Here is a 21,451-nt window from a genome sequence, read left to right as displayed (position 1 = left end):
CCCTGATGAGGGCCTACCTGTGGATGGAGGTACATCATGGCAGGAGTGCACGTTTCAAAAAGGAAGCCAGAGAGAGGGGGGAGGCTGGACTTGCTGCTTTTATAATAACCCTCTTGAGAGAGCTAACCAAAGTCTCACAAGAAAATACTTTAATCACTTCTGAGGGTGGGGCCCCCCATGACCCATGGGTTTCTCACTAGGCCCCACCTCTTAAAGGTCCATGCCATCTTCCACTGCCACCCTGGAGACCAAGACTCCAACACAAGAGCTTTTGGGGATGGTAGTGTCCTTTCTGTTGTGTCTTGTCTGTCACTCTGCCTATCAAATAGATTAAAAATTTATTTGAAAAATTTTTAAAGCCTCATATTTTTCATTTGCTTAATTTTATATATATTTATCTTTAATTCTTCCAATAGTCCCAGCAGTCTTTTCACACAGTTTCATAGATGGTTAAATATACCACTTAATTTTTGTTTTCTTTTAGCACCTCTGGAATGCTCTGTCCTCCTTTTTCAATCTCAACAAGTTGGTGTTTTCCAACTTTTCTGTTTTTAATTTCAGCTCTTATTTTTAATTTCCAACAATCTTTCTTTCTTATTCCCTGTTTCTCCTTTTCATATCATGTGCTTGTTGTGTGGATACAGTATCATCTCATCTCTGAGTCTTAAATAGATTTGTTTCCTGAAGCTTTCTTCTGTTTTCCAGGTCTGTTTCCTCTGGGTTCCTTCTCTCTGCTTTTGTTTGATGTTTTATCTTTCTGACTGGAGACTTTTTCCTGGATGTTAAATGGTCTATTCAAGTAGCTATCTCTTCATTCTTGAATAGACCATTAAAAAACTGTTTGAATAGACTTGTTTTTTGGTGGCCCTACCTGTTACATGATTAGATGCTGTGCTAGTTTTGTTGTTGTGGAAAGCAAACGTATCAGTGTCTACAATTTTTCTTCTGAGGATAGCTGTTTCCCCCACCCCAGTTCCTACCTGGAGGTGGGTGGTGGAAATGAGGAAGAGCCTGGCTGCTTTTATCTAGGAGCTGGGTTGGGGCTGCAGGATCAAGAGTCTCATGCTTTATGGTGGGCAGTTTTCCTTTACCCCTTTTTCACTTTGTAGCCTCATCTTGTCCACCTTTGTGCCAAGTATCTGTGAGGTCAAAATTCTCTGGTTCAAATGTCACAGAAAATAAACTTGTCTCCTACAGTTGGGGCAGGGGAGGAAGTCAGTCAACTGCATAGGCTGTGTAGGATACGTGTGGTGGTCATGGGGCACTCTTATTATCACTGTATTAAGAGGCTTTCCGTGACCCACCCCCATCCCCCGCCGCCCCGATCCTGCACCCTGCTGTGACAGCTGGGGCTTCTTAGCGTGAGCTCTTGAATGGCCAGATCAGCGACTTCTCAGCATCCTGGCCTTTGGTGAGGCCTTACACTTCCATTTCTTCTCCTTGTTCTCTACAGCGTAGACTTGGACTTCCATAGGTGTTTTTAAAAATAGACTGCTTCCTTACACAATACCAAACACTGTCCTCTGATTGTTTTTCCCACACTTCAGTGTTTAGTAGCTGCTCAGTAAATATTAGTATTTACAAAGTAAAATCTTCTCTTCCTGCTCTTGGCTTTCATTCCTTCCACTTCGTCTCAAGAAAGGAACTTGCGACCATCTCACCTCCTTGATGTCCTAGGGAGCACTGAGCAAGTCTGTTTGGCTCCCAGAAGCAGAGCAGTCGAAGATTCTCTTCACCATCGCTGCACACTCTGACTCTGTCTGCAAAGGAGCAGCAGATCACTGGGCGTTAGCGTGTTCTAGCTCCGTCCAGTGAAGCAGTCACTGCCACGTCTTAAATAGCCAAAGAGCAAAGACCAGAAGTGATTGTTAGCACAATGTTTTCAGCTGTAGATTGGCAAATAAACACATCTATGAAAAGATATGATATCTAAATGCTATATATAAGTATCTTTAAGATATAGTTTTGTTTTATTTAGTTATTCATTTGAAAGGACAACAGAGGAGGAGGAGGAGGAGAGAGAGAGAGACAGAGAGATCTTTATCCACTGGGTCACTCCCCTAATGGCCACAACAGCCAGGACTGAGCTGGGCTAAAGCCAGGAGCCAAAACCTTCATCTGGTCTCCCACATGGGTGGAAGGGGCCCAGGTCCCTGGGCCATCCTCCTGTTCTGTCTCATGTACACTAGCAGAGGCTGGATAAGAGGTGAGCACTGAGACTTGAACTGGCACTCCAACATGGAATGCTGGTCGCAAGTGGCAATTTAATCGTTGCTCAGCACTGCTGGCTCCTCCAGATATGGATTGATATAGACTATTTCTGGAAAGGCATACACGTAATTTTATCATGGTTGCCTCTGCAACTGATCTGGAGAACAAAGGAAAAAGCAGTGTTACTTTTCAATATATATCCCTTCATATTACTTACATTTCTTTGCTACATGCATATTATATTTTCAATTATAAAAGCTATTAATAATAAAGGAGCACTTAGATAAACATGTACAGTCTTCTTAGATAAGCTCAGAAAATTAAAGTTCTGGGAACGTGGCATCAAAACTCAGTCAAGGCGTTGTGGTGTAGTGGTTTAAACTGCCACCTGCAGTGGCATAAAGGCACTGGTTCGAGACCTGGCTGCTCCACTTCTGATCTGGCTCTCTGCTATGGCCTGGGAAAGCAGTGGAGGATGGCCCAAGTGCTTGGGCCCCTGTACCTACATGGGAGACCCAGAGGAGGCTCCTGTCTTCGGATCATCACAGCTCCGGTTGTTGCGGCCAATTGTGGGTAGAAGACTACCAGCGGGTAGAAGACTGACTCTCTCTCTCTCTCTCTCTCTCTCTGCCTCTCCTCTCTCTCTTTCAAAAAAATAAAATAAATATTTAAAAAAAAAAACCCTCAAGTGGCATTTCTTTCTTGGCTTATTATTTCTTTTATTTTTTAAAAGAGTTATTTATTTTTGGCTGGCGCCGCGGCTCACTAGGCTAGTCCTCTGCCTTGCGGCGCCGGCACACCGGGTTCTAGTCCCGGTCGGGGCGCCGGATTCTGTCCCGGTTGCCCCTCTTCCAGGCCAGCTCTTTGCTGTGGCCAGGGAGTGCAGTGGAGGATGGCCCAAGTGCTTGGGCCCTGCACCCCACGGGAGACCAGGATAAGCACCTGGCTCCTGCCATCGGATCAGCGCAGTGCGCTGGCTGCAGCACGCCGACCGCGGCGGCCATTGGAGGGTGAACCAACGGCAAAGGAAGACCTTTCTCTCTGTCTCTCTCTCTCACTGTCCACTCTGCCTGTCAAAAAAAAAAAAAAAGTTATTTATTTTATTTTATTTGAAAGTCAGAGTTATACAGAGAGAGAAGGAGAGGCAGAGAGGCAAAGAGAGAGAGAGTGAAAGAGAAAGAGAGGTGTCTTCCATTTTCTGGTTCACTCCCGAGTTGGCCACAATGGCCGGAGCTGTGCCGATCTGAAGCCAAGAGCAAGGATCTAATTCTGTGTCTCCCACATGGGTGCAGGGGCCAAGGACTTGGGCCATCTTCTACTGCTTTCCCAGGCCATAGCAGAGAGCTGGATTGGAAGTGGAGCAGCCAGGTCTCGAACTGGCGCCATATGGGATTCTGGCACTGCAGGTGGCAGCTTAACCCACTATGCCACTTTGGCCTATTATTTCAAATAATTTGTTAGTTGTGGTTAACAGAGGAAATAATAATAATAACTCCAATTTTATGTGATCATGAAGGCCCTGTTAACCTCTGCTTCTGCCATTCTTCCTCTGTATACTTTCTTGTAGCCCTACTCAATCTCTTACTGTTCTGCAGACATGCCAAACCCAGCCTGCCTTAGGGCCTTTGCCCTTCTGATCTTGCTTTGTGGGCCTTCTTCCTCTGGATATCCACAGGGCCTGCTTCCTTTTATTTCCTTTGAGTTTTTGCTCAGGTATCACCTTACGTAAGAGGGGCTCTCTATGACATCACCTTATTAAAAAAAAATTGTAGCACAGCATCTTAGTTGACGTAAACAACAGAAATCTGTTCATAGTTCGAAGTTGGGAGGTCCAGGATCAAGTGCCAGCCAATTCTGTTCTTGTGAGGGCCTGCTTCTGGTTGTGTCTTCAACTGGATGGAGAAAGAGAAATCATCTTTCTCTTCCTGTAAGGGCACTAATGCTGTTCCCGAGGGCTCCATCCTCTTGGTCTGTTCACCTCCCCAAGGTCCCACCTGCTAGCACCATCACATTGGGGATTAGCTTTCAGAGGTTGGGGACACAAGCATTCAGTCCATAGCAAAGTGTCCTCAGCCTCCACTCCAGTCCTCTCCTTATCCTGCTTCATTTCTCTTTGTAGCACTTTGTGTGTTTGTGTGCACGCACATGTGTGTTGTGCATGTATAACCTTATCACCACGTAATTATTTTACGTACAAGTCCGAGGGCAAGGACTTTGTTTTATATCTCCAGTACCTAGAACAAACCTGATTCAAAGTAAATGCTCAGTAAATATCTAGTAAGTGAAAACAATAGATGCTTTTGAATATGGTACTTATTTTAAAATTTGAAAAGATAAATATGTGAGAAAGCCTAAGCGTTAAGTTTCTTCTGGCAAGTTTTTACCTTTCAATGAACTTTTAAATGATTAATTTTCTTTGGCAGAGCAAGAATATGATCCTGGACCAAGCCTTTAAATATATAACAGAATTGAAGAGGCAAAATGATGAGCTCCTGCTTAATGGAGGAAACAATGAACAAGGTAAAGAGCTGAAGATTCTTTGTGTTGTTTTTCCTTTTTAACGTTTTAGCTTTTGTGTCGCAGTGAATCTGATGTGTGGCTAAACAAAGAAGCCTTTTTTTACACAAATACATTAATGTTTTTTCAAGTGAATTTAAGTATCCATATTTTGTATGAAACCCTCTGTGTTTTTTTTTTTTTTTTAAGTCATCTTTATTTGAAAAAGTTAGAGTGAGAGAAAGAGGGAGAGGGAGAGAAAGAGAGAGGTCTTCCATCAACTGGTTTACTCCCCAGATGGCTGCAATGGCTAAGACAGGGCAAGGCCAAAGCCAGGAGCCAGGAGCCAGGAGATTCTTCAGGTCTCCCATGTGGATGAAAGAGGTATAAGCACTAGGACCAACTTTCACTGCTTTTTACCAGGCCATTAGCAGGAAGCTGGATCAGAAGTGAAGTAGCCAGGACCCTAGTAATATCGGATACCGGCATTGCAGGCAGCAGCTTTACCCGCCACCCCACTACGCTGTCCCCACCCTCTGAGTTTCAATGTTTATTTTTTATTTTCTTTTCATCTACTTGAAAGGCACAGTGACACACAGAGAGAAATAGAGAGAGAGAACAGGGACAGACAGTTCTCCCATCTGCTTGTTTACTCCCAAATGCCTGCAGCAGTCAGGGCTGGGCCAGAATGAAGCCAGGAACCCAGAGCTCCACCTGGGTCTCCAACATGGGTGGCAGGGAGCCAAGCACTTGAGTCATCCTCTGCTGCCTTCCCAAGCATGTTAGCAGGAGGCTGAATCAGAAGCAGAGTAGGCAGAACTCAAACCAGCATGCCACTATAAAATGCACACATTGCAAGCAGTGACTTAACCAGCTACACCTCAACACTTGCCCCCAAAACATTCAGACCCTGCAGCCAATAGGTATAGGAGAATAGCGTTTAAGTAAATTCATCTTTGTTTAACTCTTTTCCCTCTTCTGTGTGTGACTGATCTTGAAGGTGTGTAATTTTGATTTTGGATTCCTCTGTGTCATGTTTCCGAACTCATAATGCTAATAACACTAAATCTGCTTTATTCCAGTTGGATCTTGTGATTGGGGAATCCTATGAGAATTTAGGGGGTAGTTATACTCAGTATAACTTAAAAACAAGGTAGAATATAACTGTGCTAATACTTGATGTGCCTTTACTCGAAAGGCCAAAATATTCAGTTAATAATTGTTTGCTGCATGTAATTTGTTCATTAAACTACCTGATCAAGGCCGGCGCCGTGGCTCACTAGGCTAATCCTCCGCCTAGCGGCGCCGGCACACCGGGTTCTAGTCCCGGTCGGGGCGCCGGATTCTGTCCCGGTTGCCCCTCTTCCAGGCCAGCTCTCTGCTGTGGCCAGGGAGTGCAGTGGAGGATGGCCCAGGTGCTTGGGCCCTGCACCCCACGGGAGACCAGGATAAGCACCTGGCTCCTGCCATCGGATCAGCGCGGTGCGCTGGCCGCAGCGCGCTGGCCGCGGCGGCCATTGGAGAGTGAACCAACGGCAAAGGAAGACCTTTCTCTCTGTCTCTCTCTCTCTCTCACTGTCCACTCTGCCTGTCAAAAAAAAAAAAAAAAAAAAAAAAACCTACCTGATCATTTAATGACATCTGATTTTTAGATAGAGGTGGCTATTTTTTGTTATCAACTAAATTCCATTTTTCCACTACATTGGAGAGAAGCTTTCCTAACAGCAACTAAAAAGAAAAACATATGGGGCTGGTACTGTTGCATAGTGGGCTAAGCTTCCACCTGTAGCACTGGCATCCTATGTGGGCACAGGTTCAAGTACCGGTTGCTCCTCTTCCAATCTAGCTCTCTGCTGTGGCCTGGGAAAGCAGTATAAGATGGCCCAAGTCCTTGGGCCCCTGCACTGGTGTGGGAGACCCAGAAGAAGCTCTTGGCTCCTGGCTCCTGGCTCCTGGCTCCTGGCTCCTGGCTCCTGGCTCCTGGCTTCAGATCAGCCCACCTGCGGCCATTGCGGCCATTTAGGGAGTGACCCAGCAGCCAGAAGACCTTTCTCTCTGTCTCTTCCTCTCTCTGTCTGTAACTCTACATCTCAAGTAAATAAACAAATCCCCCAAGAAAAAGAAAAACATCCAAGGCATGAGCATATAGCACACAGTAGTAGGCCAGTTTGAATTGTCTTTTATTCATGGCTCTGACAAGAGCAGGGAGTTTCCTCTGCTGGTTCAGTAGGCCACATTTAAGGGGAGAAAAATGGAATTTGCTGAGGTAGGAGCAGTGCTGGGCTGTGCATTGGGTGGGTAGGAAGAATATTCCAAAACGGATCCAGGAAGTCAGCCTTCAGAACTGTCCCTTTTTACCTTTAGTTAAATTACAGTTTATACCTCTTCTAGGACAGTAAGTCTTATATGGTCCTGCCCTTCCTTGGGAAGCTGTTATTTTTTATTTTTTTTTATTTATTTATTTATTTATTTATTTATTTTGACAGGCTGAGTGGATAGTGAGAGAGAGAGACTGAGAGAAAGGTCTTCCTTTTGCCGTTGGTTCACCCTCCAATGGCCGCCACGGCTGGCGTGCTGTGGCCGGCGCACCGCGCTGATCCGAAGGCAGGAGCCAGGTACTTCCTCCTGGTCTCCCACGGGGTGCAGGGCCCAAGCACTTGGGCCATCCTCCACTGCACTCCCTGGCCACAGCAGAGAGCTGGCCTGGAAGAGGGGCAACCGGGACAGAACCAGCGCCCTGACTGGGACTAGAACCCGGTGTGCTGGCGCTACAGGTGGAGGATTAGCCTAGTGAGCCGTGGCGCTGGCCGGGAAGCTGTTATATAGTTAGCTATGTAATATGAGTAGATGTTGGGTAACCATTTCAAGGCACTTCACAAAAGAAATAGTAAGGCCAAAACTTTTCTAATGAAGGCAACTTTGACTTCAGAGCACAAAGGCTGAGACAATTAAGTGGCATTAGGGGAAAGGGAAACCATTGAAAAAATACGAGTTACATAGCACTTAGAACAAGCTGAAGAGCCAGGCCATGGGTTGGGGCGGCACCTGAGGCAACTTACATTGTCATCTCTGTCAGGATCATTTTATTTCCTGATTCCTTTTCCTGCGTCTGCTCTTTCCTCATTTTGTGTCCCAGAGGTACATCCTCTGCTGCTTTCCCAGGCGCATTAAAAGGGAGCTGGATCAGAAGTGGAGCAGCCAGGACTCTAACAGGTGCCACAGTTGCAGGCGATGGCTCAACCTACTTTGCCACAATGCTGACCCCTCAGTCTTCCTATCTTAAAGTCAGAATAACCATAGTATCTACCTGGCTGACTGTATGCAAATACGCTGAGCTTATTTCTCACATCTAAGAATGATGTGAGACTCTTAGGAGGATTAAAAGAGATAGTATCAGAGAAGCACTTAGGATGAAGTGTAGCCTGTAGTAAAAGCTTGATAGGTGTGAAATGCTGTCATTGTCGTTGTTATTAAATAAGACAGCATAGAAAAGTGCCAGGCAGTATTTGTACAGTAAATGGGAACAATAGTCATTATTTGTTTATGAATGTCTTTAATTTCTAATGTCCTTGGCACTCTGACATCTTTGGTCTCTTAGCTTGAGTATATGAGAAAAATGCCCTGCTAGTCTCAGCTAATCCTCGCTGAAATGGAACCTTCTATTTCAGGCTCCCTCACAGGGGATTGGTCTTAAGGATTGAATACCTGTTGTGTGGGGAGGGCTGAGAATATCTACCATTGTGGCAAAACAGATTAGGATATATGGGTCACAGAGCTTAAACACCAGCAGCCAAAGCTGCCCCTTTAATAAACTCATGGGTGAAGCTGTCTCCCTTAGAAAGGAATAAGAGAGGGGCCGGCGCTGTGGCGCAGTGGGTTAAAGCCCTGGCCTGCAGTGCCAGCATCCCGTTTGGGCACCAGTTCTAGTCCTGGCTGCTCCTCTTCCGATCCAGCTCTCTGCTATGGCCTGAGAAAGCAGTGGAAGATGGCCCAAGTCCTTGGGTCCCTGCACCCATGTGGGAGACCCAGAGGAAGCTCCTGGCTCCTGGCTTCAGATCGGATCGGATCAGCACGGCTCCCACTGTTGCAGCCAACTGAGGAGTGAACCAGCGAATGGAAGACCTCTCTCTCTGTAACTCTGTCTTTCAAATAAATAAAAATAAATCTTTAAAAAGAAAAAAGAGTAGGAGTGTGACAGACACCTTCACTTCTCAATAGCACCCCACCTTGGCCCTCTCAAGGAAAATACGGGTTCCATTGCTGTACTTTCTTTGGGATTCCTACCACTTCTTATGTGTTGTTGTTCTTTTCAGTCTCCATTGTTACAAAGGATAAAATAAAAACCAAAACTGCTTACAAGAGAGACTGTGAGGAGAGTCTCTAAAATCTTCATGGAAAATATGTTTTATGAAAAAAAAAACTATCCATGAATTCAAAATAACTTTTGCACCAAAATAAACTTATCATTTAATTCTGTTTCCGTGAACTTTTTGAAGTACGCTTGTATTACTAAAGTAATGTTAGCTGTTGCAGCATTTGAATGGTATTTCTATGGATATTCAATGTTATTTTCCAAGCATGTTACTGTGATGTAAGTATGTCTTGCCTAGCTTTACCTGTGTAAGTACCCTTGTGGAAATTTTTAATTTGGGAACTTTGAGATTTTTACATTACAAGTAATTTTTCAGTTGTTGCCCTTTAAAGATATATATTTTTTAAAAGGCATATTTTAAAAGATATATATTTTTAAAAGATATATATTTTTGAGGTGAGGGTTTGAGACACCATTCCTTTTTGGTTTTTTTAAAGATTTACTTATTTTTTGAAAGAGCTACAGAGAGAGAAAGAGACAGAGATAGAGAGAGAGATCTTCCATCTGCTGGTTCACTCCCCAAATGACTGTAATGGCCATGGCTGGGCCAGGCTGAGGCCAGGAGCGTTATCCAGGTCTCCCAGATGGGTAGCAGGGGCCCAAGTACTTACTTGGGCCATCTTCCGTTGCTTTCCCAGGATATTAGCAGGGAGCTGGATCAGAAATGGAGCAACCAAGACTCAAACCTGTGCCCTTATGAGATGCTGGCGTTGCAGGCAGTGGCTTTACCTGCTTCACCATAACACCAACCCCTGAGATGCCATTCCAAGAAAAGAAAGAACTTGTATTAGAAAAGACCTGATGATTCTCACTAGGGGTGTTTAGAATGCTGGCAGGAGCATTCAGTAGTTTAATACACTATTCCTTCTTAAGTTCTAAAAACTGACATTCACTTGTATTTTTTAATTTTTATTTTTAATGGTATAGCTGAAGAAATTAAAAAGCTACGGAAGCAACTGGAAGAAATCCAAAAAGAAAATGGACGATATATTGAATTACTGAAAGCAAATGACATCTGCTTATATGATGATCCCACAATCCACTGGAAAGGAAATCTTAAGAACTCAAAGGTCTCTGTTGTTATTCCGAGTGACCAAGTTCAAAAAAATATCATTGTTTATTCTAATGGGAGTCAGCCTGGTGGAAACAGCCAGGGAACAGCTGTTCAGGGGATAACCTTTAATGTTGGTCATAATTTACAGAAACAAACCGCCAACGTGGTGCCAGTGCAGAGGACTTGCAATCTTGTGACTCCTGTGTCTATTTCTGGAGTTTACCCTTCGGAAAACAAGCCATGGCATCAGACCACCGTTTCTGCATTGGCTTCCAACCAGCCTGTCCCTCTTTGTCTTCCTGCTACCATTTCTGCTCAGAATATTCTCGAGCTTTCCACCTCTGAAAGCGAATCAAGTGTGCTGGGTGTCACTAATGGCTCACTGATCGCTGTTCCAGTTGGGCCTGAACCCCACCAACATCGTTCTTTGAACACACGTCTAAATGATCGACACTCTTCTGACAATAAGAATGGGCAAGAGAGCCCCAAATTATTAAAGACGACAACCTCTTGTGCTACAAGCATCCCCCCCAGCTCCTCAGCAACTGCCAGTAAAGTGTGCCAGGGAAACAAGTCCTGTCTGAGCATACAGGACCTCAGAGGTGACCTTCAGAACACCTTAGTTGTATCAGTTACCACTACCGTCTGTTCCCAGCCTCCCAGATCCACAGGTGATTCTTCTCCAGTGAGCATCAGCAAGAGTGCAGATTCGACAAGTACAACCACTGCGGTGGCACCATCTGCCCCTGGAGTAGGGAGGACTACCACTTCTGTAAGCGCTCTTTCTACTAATTCTCTGGACAGTGGTTGGACTTGTTCTTTGCCTTCTTCAAGTGTTAGCACTTCAGATTTGAAAAACATTAACAGCCTTACCCGAATTTCTTCAGCTGGAAACACACAGACAACATGGACTACTTTGCAACTGGCAGGAAACACTATTCAGCCTTTAAGCCAGACATCATCTTCCACTGTGACTCCAGTATTAAATGAGTCTGGTACTAGTCCCACCACAAGCAGCCACAGTAGACACATAGCTCCAGCCGTCAGCCTAAATAATTCCTTTCCAGCAGATGGGCAGCCAGTTGAGCAAGTAGTTGTAACCTTGCCTTCTTGTCCATCTTTACCTATGCAGCCACTAATTGCCCAGCCGCAAGTTAAATCTCAGCCTCCAAAAAGTATCCTTCCGCTGAATTCAGCAATGCAGGTGATCCAGATGGCACAGCCAGTTGGGTCGGCCATTAGTGCAGCTCCGGCTAATCAAAACGTTATCATTCTTCAGCCACCCAGCTCTGCCCCATGCCCAGCGGTGGTGAGGGCAGAGGTTCCCAGCCAAACAGTCGGTCAGCAGATAGTGATCATACAGGCAGCTAATCAGAATCCTTTGCCGCTTCTCTCTGCTCCACCTCCTGGTTCTGTTCGACTCCCTATCAATGGAGCTAATGCTATAATAGGGTCGAATAATGCAATGCAAAATGTTTCAGCTCCACAAACTTTCGGAGGAAAGCATCTCGTCCATATATTACCAAGACCTTCATCTTTATCAACATCTAATTCAACACAAACTTTTTCTGTCACCATGTCAAACCAACAACAGCCTCAAACCATCTCTTTAAACGGACAGCTCTTTGCTTTGCAGCCTGTGATGACTTCATCAGGAACTACAAATCAAACCCCTATGCAAATTATTCAACCCACCACCAGCGAAGATCCAAATACCAATGTTGCCCTGAATACATTTGGTGCTTTGGCCAGCCTCAATCAAAGTATATCGCAGATGGCTGGGCAAAGCTGTGTACAGTTGTCTATTAGCCAGCCTGCCAATTCTCAAACTGCTGCAAAAAGTCAGACCACCCCAGCTAACTGTGTTCCATTAACAACAGCTGTAGCACCTCCCGTAACCACAGACAATTCAGCCACACTACCCAGTACTTATAATCTAGTGACTGCTCCCCCAGCAAACACTGTCACTTGTTTGCCACCTACTGTGAAGTCAAAAAGGTTGAATAAGAAGCCAGGTGCCAAAAAACCCTTAGCAGCCAGCAAACCAGCATGCCCCCTGAATGCAGGCCGAGATGCTGGCAAATTAGACTGCCCCAGGGCTGAAGGCTCAGCGGAGCCGTCCTGTAACGATGGACTGCTGGAGAACCTCCCCAGTGTGTTACCATCTGTTGCTGTGTCCCAGTCAAATACTGTAAGTGTTCCTGTGTCACAGTCTTCAGATGTTCTGAATTCTCAGTCAGTGATACCTGAGTCTGTATCCAAATATAAGTCAGCGGAAGAATCTCCTTCACCCTCCCAAGAATCTGTCACAAGTGAACATTTTACAGTGGCTCCAGCAAAACCCAAAGATTCTACCCCTACTCTGCAACAAGAGACGTCTCAGGATAAAACAGCAGCTAGTTCAGCTCTGTCAGATGCTGCCACATCCTGCACTTCAGCCAGTGTGTTCATTCCATCTCCAAACGATGCCCACGTTTTGGCTTCTCAGGTTTCTGACTTGTCATCTACCGCAAGCACTACGACTACTGACTGTGTTTCTGAGGTAGAAATCATTGCTGAACCTTGCAGGGTTGAGCCAGATTCGTCAAATACAGCGCAAAACACAGGTGTCTTAAAGGGACAAGGTTTAACTACATTGCTTTCGGATCTTGCTAAAGAAAAGGACCCTCAGAAATCACCTCTTTCGATGCAGATGGATAATCCTGACTTTTCTTCCGAAAATTCTAAAACAGCTGACTCAGGGGTGGCTTTACATCCCAAACAGGAACTGCTGCTGATGAATAATGATGAAAGAGATCCCCCCCAGCACCATTCCTGCCTCCCGGATCAGGAGGCTATCAGCGGCTCCTTGCTCAGCAGTCGGCAGGCTGACTCCCCGATGTCAACCAGCTCTGGCAGCAGCCGCAGTTTCTCAGTTGCATCCATGCTTCCTGAAACAACTAGAGAGGACGTGACCAGCCACGCAACAACGCACGCCTGCGACAGCTGTACCTTTGCGGAGCAAACTGACATAGTGGCTCTTGCAGCAAGAGCTATTTTTGACCAGGAGAACCTTGAGAAGGGAAGAGTCAGCGTCCAGGCTGATAGGAGGGAAGTTGCTTCCAAGCCTCCTGAAGCATCACCGTTAGAAGGAGACCAGCCTTTTAAGTCACAGCTTCCTAAGGAGAATGGCCCAGGACAAGCAGAAGGAGCACCGAATGGATTGCATGCTCAGGATTCAGCTGAAGCAGCCGTGGAGAAGTCAAGCTGTTCACTAGGAATTAAAACGTCGAATGCTCCTTTGCAGGTTTCAACTTCTCAGCCACCAAGCATCACTAGTTTAAGCGTGAATAACCTTATCCATCAGAGCAGCATCAGCCGCCCTCTGGTCAGCTGTGCCGGTTTAGCGCAGACTTCAGAGCCAACGACTGTTCCTGCAACGGTCGGTCTGACCGTTCCATCCAGCTCCTATGGCAGCCAGCCTCCTGGGCCGTCTCTCATGACAGAATATTCCCAGGAACAACAGCTAAGTACCATGACTAGTGCTATACCGAATTCACAGATTCAGGAGCCGCTCTTAAAGTCAAGTCATGAAGGCCGTAAAGATTCTGCTAAGCGGGCCGTCCAAGAGGACCTTTTACTGTCTTCGGCCAAACGTCAAAAGCATTGTCAGCCAGCCCCACTGAGGCTTGAAAATATGTCCCTGATGAGCCGAACTCCAGACAGCATTTCCGATCAAACGCAAATGATGGTCAGTCAGATGCCTCCCAACTCTTCCAACTCAGTCGTGCCCGCCAGCACGCCAGCCCACGGAGACGGCCTCACACGATTATTTCCACCTAGTAGCAACTTTGTGGCCCCTGTGTTGAGGCAAGCTGAAGTCCAGTGTGGCTCGCAGCCTCCGGTAGCTGAGCAGCAGCAAACCCAGGCAAGTCAGCATCTGCAGGTGCTGCAGCAGCACGTGCCCGCTCAGGCGGTGTCTCACCTGCACAGTAACCATCTCTACGTCAAGCAGCAGCAGCAGCAGCAGCAGCAGCAGCAGCAGCAAGCAGGGCAGCTCAGAGAGAGGCATCACTTGTACCAGCTGCAGCACCATGTACCTCACGCCGAGAATGCTGTCCACTCCCAGCCCCACAGTGTCCACCAACAGAGGACTCTACAACAGGAGGTCCAGATGCAGAAAAAGAGGAATCTCATTCAGCCCCAGGCCTCTCAGCTCTCCTTACAACCAAAGCATCATGGGACGGACCAGTCCCGGCCCAAGAGTGGTCAGCCCCATCCCCACCATCAGCAGCTGCAGCAGCAGATGCAGCAGCACTTTGGGAGTTCCCAGCCAGAGAAGAACTGTGAAAACCCGTCAGCCAGCCGGCCCCACCATAACCACCCCCAGAACCACCTCAGTCAAGACATCCTGCACCAGCAGCAGGATGTGGGAAGCAGGCAGCAAGGGTCAGCAGTTTCTTCTGAACATGTATCTGGGCATAATCCAATGCAGAGGCTTTTGACATCAAGAGCCTTAGAGCAACAAATGGTGTCCCAGCCTAGCATTGTGAGTAGACCTTCAGACATGCCTTGTACTCCGCACAGGCCAGAAAGAAACAGAGTTTCAAGTTACTCTGCTGAGGCTCTCATCGGAAAGACCTCGTCTAATTCAGAGCAGAGAATGGGTATATCTATTCAGGGTTCCAGGGTTTCAGATCAGCTTGAAATGAGAAACTATCTTGATGTTCCCAGAAATAAGAGTTTGGCTATTCATAACATGCAGGCTCGTGTGGACCACACTGTTGCCTCAGAGATCCGCCTTTCAGATTGTCAGACGTTTAAGCCAAGTGGAGCCAGCCAACCGCCACAGAGTAATTTTGAAGTACAGTCTTCGAGAAATAATGAAATAGGTAACCCTCCTGTATCATCTTTGCGGAGTATGCAGTCCCAGGCTTTTCGAATTAGTCAAAACACTGGTCCCCCACCAATCGACCGGCAAAAGAGATTACCTTATCCACCAGTCCAGAGCATCCCATCAGGAAATGCCATCCCGCCAAGGGACGGTGAAAATACGTGTCACCAGAGTTTCATGCAGAGCTTACTTGCCCCTCACCTCGGTGATCAGGTCATTGGGAACCAACGGTCACTCTCAGAGCATCAGAGGAACGCACAGTGTGGTCCATCCTCTGCAATTGAATACAATTGTCCTCCAGCTCATGAAAGCGTCCATATCAGAAGAGAGAGTGAGAGTCAGAATAGAGAAAGTTGTGACATGTCTTTAGGTGCAATTAACACCCGCAACAGCGCCTTGAATATTCCTTTTTCAAGCTCTTCTTCCTCAGGAGATATTCAGGGTCGAAACACAAGTCCCAGTGTTTCTGTGCAGAAGTCCAACCCCATGAGGATTACTGACAGTCATGGGACTAAGGGCCACATGAACCCTCCGGTCACAACCAACATGCATGGGGTTGCAAGGCCAGCTTTACCACACCCATCTGTTTCTCATGGAAATGCTGACCAAGGGGCTCCTGTACGTCAAGCTAATTCTTCAGTTGCCCAGAGATCAAGGCACCCCCTGCAAGATAGCAGTGGTTCCAAAATTCGTCAACCTGAAAGGAATCGTTCTGGAAACCAAAGACATAGTAATGTCTTTGATCCAAGTCTTCCCCATCTTCCTCTCTCTACAAGTGGAAGTATGATTCTTGGACGTCAACAGCCTGCTGCAGAGAAGAGAGGAAGTATTGTTCGTTTCATGCCTGATAGCCCACAAGTACCTAATGATAATTCAGGTCCTGACCAGCATACGCTATCACAAAATTTTGGTTTTCCTTTTATTCCTGAGGGTGGCATGAATCCACCAATAAATGCTAATACTTCATTCATTCCACAGGTTTCTCAGCCTAGTGCCACTCGAACTCCAGCCCTAATCCCAGTAGATCCCCAAAATACTCTCCCCTCCTTCTATCCCCCATACTCTCCTGCTCATCCTACACTGTCCAATGATATCTCAATCCCCTACTTCTCCAATCAGATGTTCTCAAATCCCAGCACAGAGAAGGTGAACGGCGGAAGTTTAAATAACCGATTTGGATCAATTCTATCTCCTCCTAGACCTGTTGGTTTTGCTCAGCCAAGTTTTCCTCTTCTCCCCGATATGCCACCAATGCACATGACCAACTCTCATTTATCAAACTTTAATATGACATCCTTATTTCCAGAAATAGCTACAGCTCTTCCTGATGGCTCAGCAATGTCACCTTTGCTCACAATTGCAAACTCCTCTGCCTCTGACTCCTCCAAGCAGTCCTCAAACAGACCTGCCCACAACATAAGCCATATTTTAGGTCATGACTGCAGCTCAGCTGTTTAAATGCTGATAAACTAAACATAAAGGTAATGGGTGAGATTACAAATGCATTTGTGTGTGCTGCACACAGACATGTACATGAAGAGAGGGATTGTGTGTTTGTGTCTTTGTATAATCAATGTTCAGTTCTCTTTTAAATGCAGAGAAGCCATGTCAGAGATGGTGCAAATACTGAGTTGTCAAAAACTATCTTTTGTTTTTAATTGCATGGTGTGCTTTTTTATTTTCCAAGGAGATTTACATTTCAAAGGTTGATCTGTAATCCTTTGCTCCATAAATACTAATCAACTGGAAGTTAAGGGAAATCATTTTGGCATGTCTTGGATTGTAGTAAGGAGCCTAAATTTTTAAACTTGATTGCTGATAATTTAGATAGTTCAGTTGCTACCCAAAAATATCACAGCTTGATAAAACATCAAGTGCTGGCTAATATCAACTAAACAGTTTCTTACCCATGGTATGTTATGGATTGACTTAGAATTGAATATCCGTAGTTCAATGCAAGCAGTTAGCACATAAATCAGTTGTTTAATTAACCTTCATTCCTGAAGTTGGGTTTAGGCGGATTATTCTTCCTTACTTATAACAATTAATAAATTATCTGAATTTCATGTCCTGTTCCTCACATTAGGGAGCCACACTATCCTTTAATGTGCCAAGATCCTTTGAGGCAAAGGTCTTCCGTAGACAATTAGCCTTAGAAACAGAAAGCTAAAAAGTAAATTAATGTTTTCCATTTTGTACCAGGCCACAAGGATAACAGCAGTTACCTTGCATGGAGTTTTTAACTATTGATGTTTCATCAACTGAGTTTTGATTTAGTATTTTATCTCCATTTAATTTATTGCACCTTGAAATAAATTCTTTTTATTTAAATATTAGGACCAATCAGTAAATGATGTGTTTGGAAGCTACACTTTTATTTGAGCCTTACTTTTAAAATATTTCTGAAGAGTTTTAAGCTCTGTCAGTATTTTCATTTACTGATACTTATATTTTAAATACGGCATTGTATATTGTATGATTATCCTTCATAACAGAACTATAATGAGATGAATTTGTTCACTATTTTTCTTGATGATAGGTATGAATAGGTGCTTCAGGATAAATCTTTATGTCTCTGTGTGTGAGAGTGTATGTGTACACAGACAGATTTTAAAGTATAAACTGGTCCTTACCATTCCACAATGTATATATACTTCAGAACATCATGTTGTACATGAGAAATAGACAGATTTATCTGTTAAGTTAAAAATAATTTTTTGAAAAACTAAGCCTACCTTCTGAAAATGGAAAATTGAGACCTGCGAAAGAATAGAAAACTTGATGTAGGTTTGGGTGTTTAAAAGCCCCACTGAAGGTCATAAGTTTAAAAACACATGTATTGAATTTTGAAAACTTAAGCTAAGAAAGCAACTGTATATACCCATTTTCTTAAACCCACTACTTTTTTGTTCTATTCTGCCAAAAATGGGAGAGGGTGGGAGAGATGCATATAAATTGTGTGTCTGCTCTGTTAAAGAAGTGAACCCAAGGACCAGTGTTTTTGTTACTGTGTTTTCACCCTAAAAACACTGCGGCCTCAGGCCTGGTCAGAGCAGCAAGCTCCAGTGAATACCTCCTCTGAAGACTCAGCAAAAGGGTCACCTGTGCCTCTGCAACCGTTCCTACCCAATGGCCCTGTTGCTGCTGCCAACTACAGCGGCCTGCGGGGGCGGAAGCTCCCTTCCACCAGGAAAGCCTGGATTTTCTCCCTTTGAAAGGGTCTTGGAGAAGAATGGGAGAGCTTCACACACAAGTTACTTAAGACAACAGATAATCACAGCTCTTAGAATTTTTTTGAAGGGGGAAAAAAGATTTATAAGTTGCTTTTTAATTCTCTTAGAGACTGAATTTTAAGCTTTAACATTGAAGGTTTCCTTTGTACTTGAAAGATCCAATCTGCCAATTTCAGGAAGGGCAGTTTTCTGTGCATTTAGCTGTTCATTCTCCCGTGTTCTTTTCTCTCATACACACACGCATGCACACACACACGCAATGGCAGTTGAGGTCCAAAAAACTGGGGACAGCTAGATATAATTGGAACTAAGATAATAGCTTAGGAGATGCTCCCTTTCAGCATGGCAATGCAAAGACCTCAGCACCTGGGCTTCCCGCCTTTTGTGTTGTGCTGATTGTATTTTCTTGTTCGCTTGCCTTTGCATTTCTGAGAACTTTTGCAAGAATGTAACACTTCAGTATTGAATGAATCTCAGTAAGGCTTATTTGACCATCTGAAGGAAGATGTGACTGTCTACAAAGAACTGGGTACCTACTTAGACTTAGCTCCCGCTTCACTTTGCAGACATATGCTTATGATCGGTTCAGAATCAGGCTCAGTTCTGAAAGTGTTGCCACCACAGTGCTCTTACTTGATTTTAAAGCATGACTATATGAGACTTCCCAGCAGTACTAAGTATTCAGTGGGTAGAGCTCTGATTTGAAGGAGGAAATTTGTTGTACAGTATCCAGTGTAAAGGAATGAAAGAAAATGCAGTTAATTTTGGGTATAGTAAATTTAATGTTATTCTTGGCTCGCCAAAATACGACTGTAGGAAGAACTTTTTCCACAAATAATTTCATAACTTTGGGAAATATACATAGTTATGTCTGAGGTGTAAGTGAGAATCATTTCTCTTCCTCTCTTTTAGCATCGTTGACCATTCAGTTACAGAAAGTGGTTGATTCCTGTCAACGTTTAACCATTAGTTACAATGAGGTGAAAATTGTGTTTCTCTTCATGCATAACTTCATCAATGACTGTGAGATGCATCAGTCATAAATGAAAGGAATCCAATTTGATGTTATTTCTTTTGGGGGAAGATACATGTTGCTTTGGGATGTCTTGTATGTTGTTCTGTACCACTTCAGGAAGTTTGTTTTTGTGGGAACTTTTGGGGTACCAGAGAAGGCACTTTTTTCTAAGTAAGGCACAAGACTTCCACAGTGATCATGCTTTATAAAATGTAATATATCAGAACTGTGGGGAGGGAATGAAGGGAGTGTTCTCTTGCAGCGATTTCCAGTCACACACCAGGGTTGTGTTGAACTGCAATGAAGGTGGACTTTTAAAAACCAACCCTCCGAAAACACATAGTTAAGCATGGCCTTGCTCTTGCTTTAACTTCATGAAGAGGGTAAAACAACATACACTCCAGATAATGTGGTGAAACAGTTTAAGGGAATAACGTTAAAATTTTGAGGAAAGATAAAGACTCAGTAATATGCACCTGCTTAGCTCTGTCCTTTTGATCCATGGGTCCCTAGGCTCGTGCTTCTTTCAGCTGCTCCCTGTCAACAGAGTGGCAGGGACCCTGGTCGTTTTCTTAGCAGAGTCATTACTCCTTTGCCTCGAAGCATGCGGTGGACCTACCAACTCTTAGATCACGGTGTGGTAGTGAGTCCTATTCCCAAATCTCTGACTCCAGTTCCTGGCTTTGACAACCTCTATGCTTCCTTTTCTTGTAAGGGACAACAATTTTTGAAACAATATTAGTTCAGAATTCATTTTAAATGTTTAAAATATCACAATGTGCCATATAGTTCTGTTCTTTGATTTGATGAACTTTTCCTTCCAATGGCGGAATGAAGAAAGGGCAAATGTACAAAAATAAAATGTGTTCGTGTTCTTAGGCATCTGGAAGTCACTGTTACAATTCTGTTATCTATCTAAATTGTGTCTGTGCTTGGAAGTAATGTGCCTATGGTTGTGAATACCTAGAAGGCAATGGGAGTAGCCAACCAGAGGAACTAGTTTGAAGTTAATCTCTCTGTGATGATTTTATGATACCTATATGCAAATTAAAGGCAGGAGTTAGTTTCGTCTTGAGATGCCTCTCTGACTAAATGTCACCATTTTTCCTTCCCAGAATTGTCACTTAGCTACATTCTCTCGGCGTTCTACTCTTTTTGTGAGGTTTCTACTAGAGTGAAATCAAAAAGATTATTTCTTTTTTTTTTTTTTTTTTTTTTTTTTTTTTTTTTTATCTTTTATTTAATGAATATAAATTTCCAAAGTACGTCTCATGGGTTACAATGGCTTTCCCCCCCATACCGTCCCTCCCACCCACCACCCTCCCCTTTCCCACTCCCTCTCCCCTTCCATTCACATCAAGATTCATTTTCGATTATCTTAGTATACAGAAGATCAGCTTAGTATACCTTAAGTAAGGATTTCAACAGTTTGTTCCCACACAGAAACATAAAGTGAAAAATAATAGATGATTTTTTTTTAAATGATGATGAAATCAGATCAGACCTATTGTCATGTTTAATCCCAGTGAGAGTCAAGTTGGGAATTGATAGTTTCTTTTTTTTTTTTTTTTAACAGAAGATCAGTTTAGTGTACATTAAGTAAAGATTTCAACAGTTTGCACCCCCATAGAAACACAAAGTGAAATATACTGTTTGAGTACTCGTTATAGCATTAAGCCTCAGTGTACAGCACATTAAGGACAGAGATCCTACATGAGGAGTAAGTGCACAGTGACTCCTGTTGTTGACTTTACAAATTGACACTCCTGTTTATGGCATCAGTAATCTCCCTATGCACCAGTCATGAGTTTCCAAGGCTATGGAAGCCCCTTGAGTTCTCCGACTCTTATCTTGTTTAGACAAGGTCATAGTCAAAGTGGAGGTTCTCTCCTCCCTTCAGAGAAAGGCACCTCCCTCTTTGAAGACCTGTTCTTTCCACTGGGATCTCACTCACAGAGATCTTTCAAAAAGATTATTTCTACTAGAGTCTGCGATGGACACTAAGTTTAGATTGTCTAGGTTGAGGCAGTCTCATCCATGCTGGGGAGAAGCGTTTCCGTGTTGGACACACAGCTGGTAGTTCTGTCCACATGCCTCTGCCCTGGTACTGCACTTTACCTGAAATTGTGCCTCTGGTCCTTAGACCGGCTACTGGGACATATCGCTCACCCACCCCTCTGTTACAGGAAAGGGCCAG

The 21,451-nt window shown here is 44.4% G+C and overlaps 1 protein-coding gene across 4 annotated transcripts in view; it reads left to right on the top strand.

Moving 5' to 3' along the window:
- USF3 (upstream transcription factor family member 3) overlaps positions 1-20,136 on the top strand; it is a 63,469-nt gene extending 43,333 nt beyond the window's left edge. For all 4 annotated transcript variants that reach the window (XM_089331662.1, XM_051819036.3, XM_089331663.1 and 1 more), the window contains 2 exons: positions 4,635-4,731; positions 10,007-20,136. In XM_089331662.1, the coding sequence (XP_089187788.1) occupies positions 4,635-4,731; positions 10,007-16,464 (6,555 nt within the window). In that variant the 3' untranslated portion in view covers positions 16,465-20,136. The remainder of the gene's footprint in view (positions 1-4,634; positions 4,732-10,006) is intronic.
- Positions 20,137-21,451: the final 1,315 nt, after the last annotated feature.

The sequence above is a fragment of the Oryctolagus cuniculus genome, chromosome 4 (genome assembly GCF_051225735.1).
Source record: "Oryctolagus cuniculus isolate XC-2025 breed Fujian yellow rabbit chromosome 4, ASM5122573v1, whole genome shotgun sequence".
NCBI classification, from domain to species: domain Eukaryota; kingdom Metazoa; phylum Chordata; class Mammalia; order Lagomorpha; family Leporidae; genus Oryctolagus; species Oryctolagus cuniculus.
The sequence above is the reverse complement of the archived record's forward strand: the minus strand, read 5'-3'. Positions and strand labels throughout refer to the sequence as shown.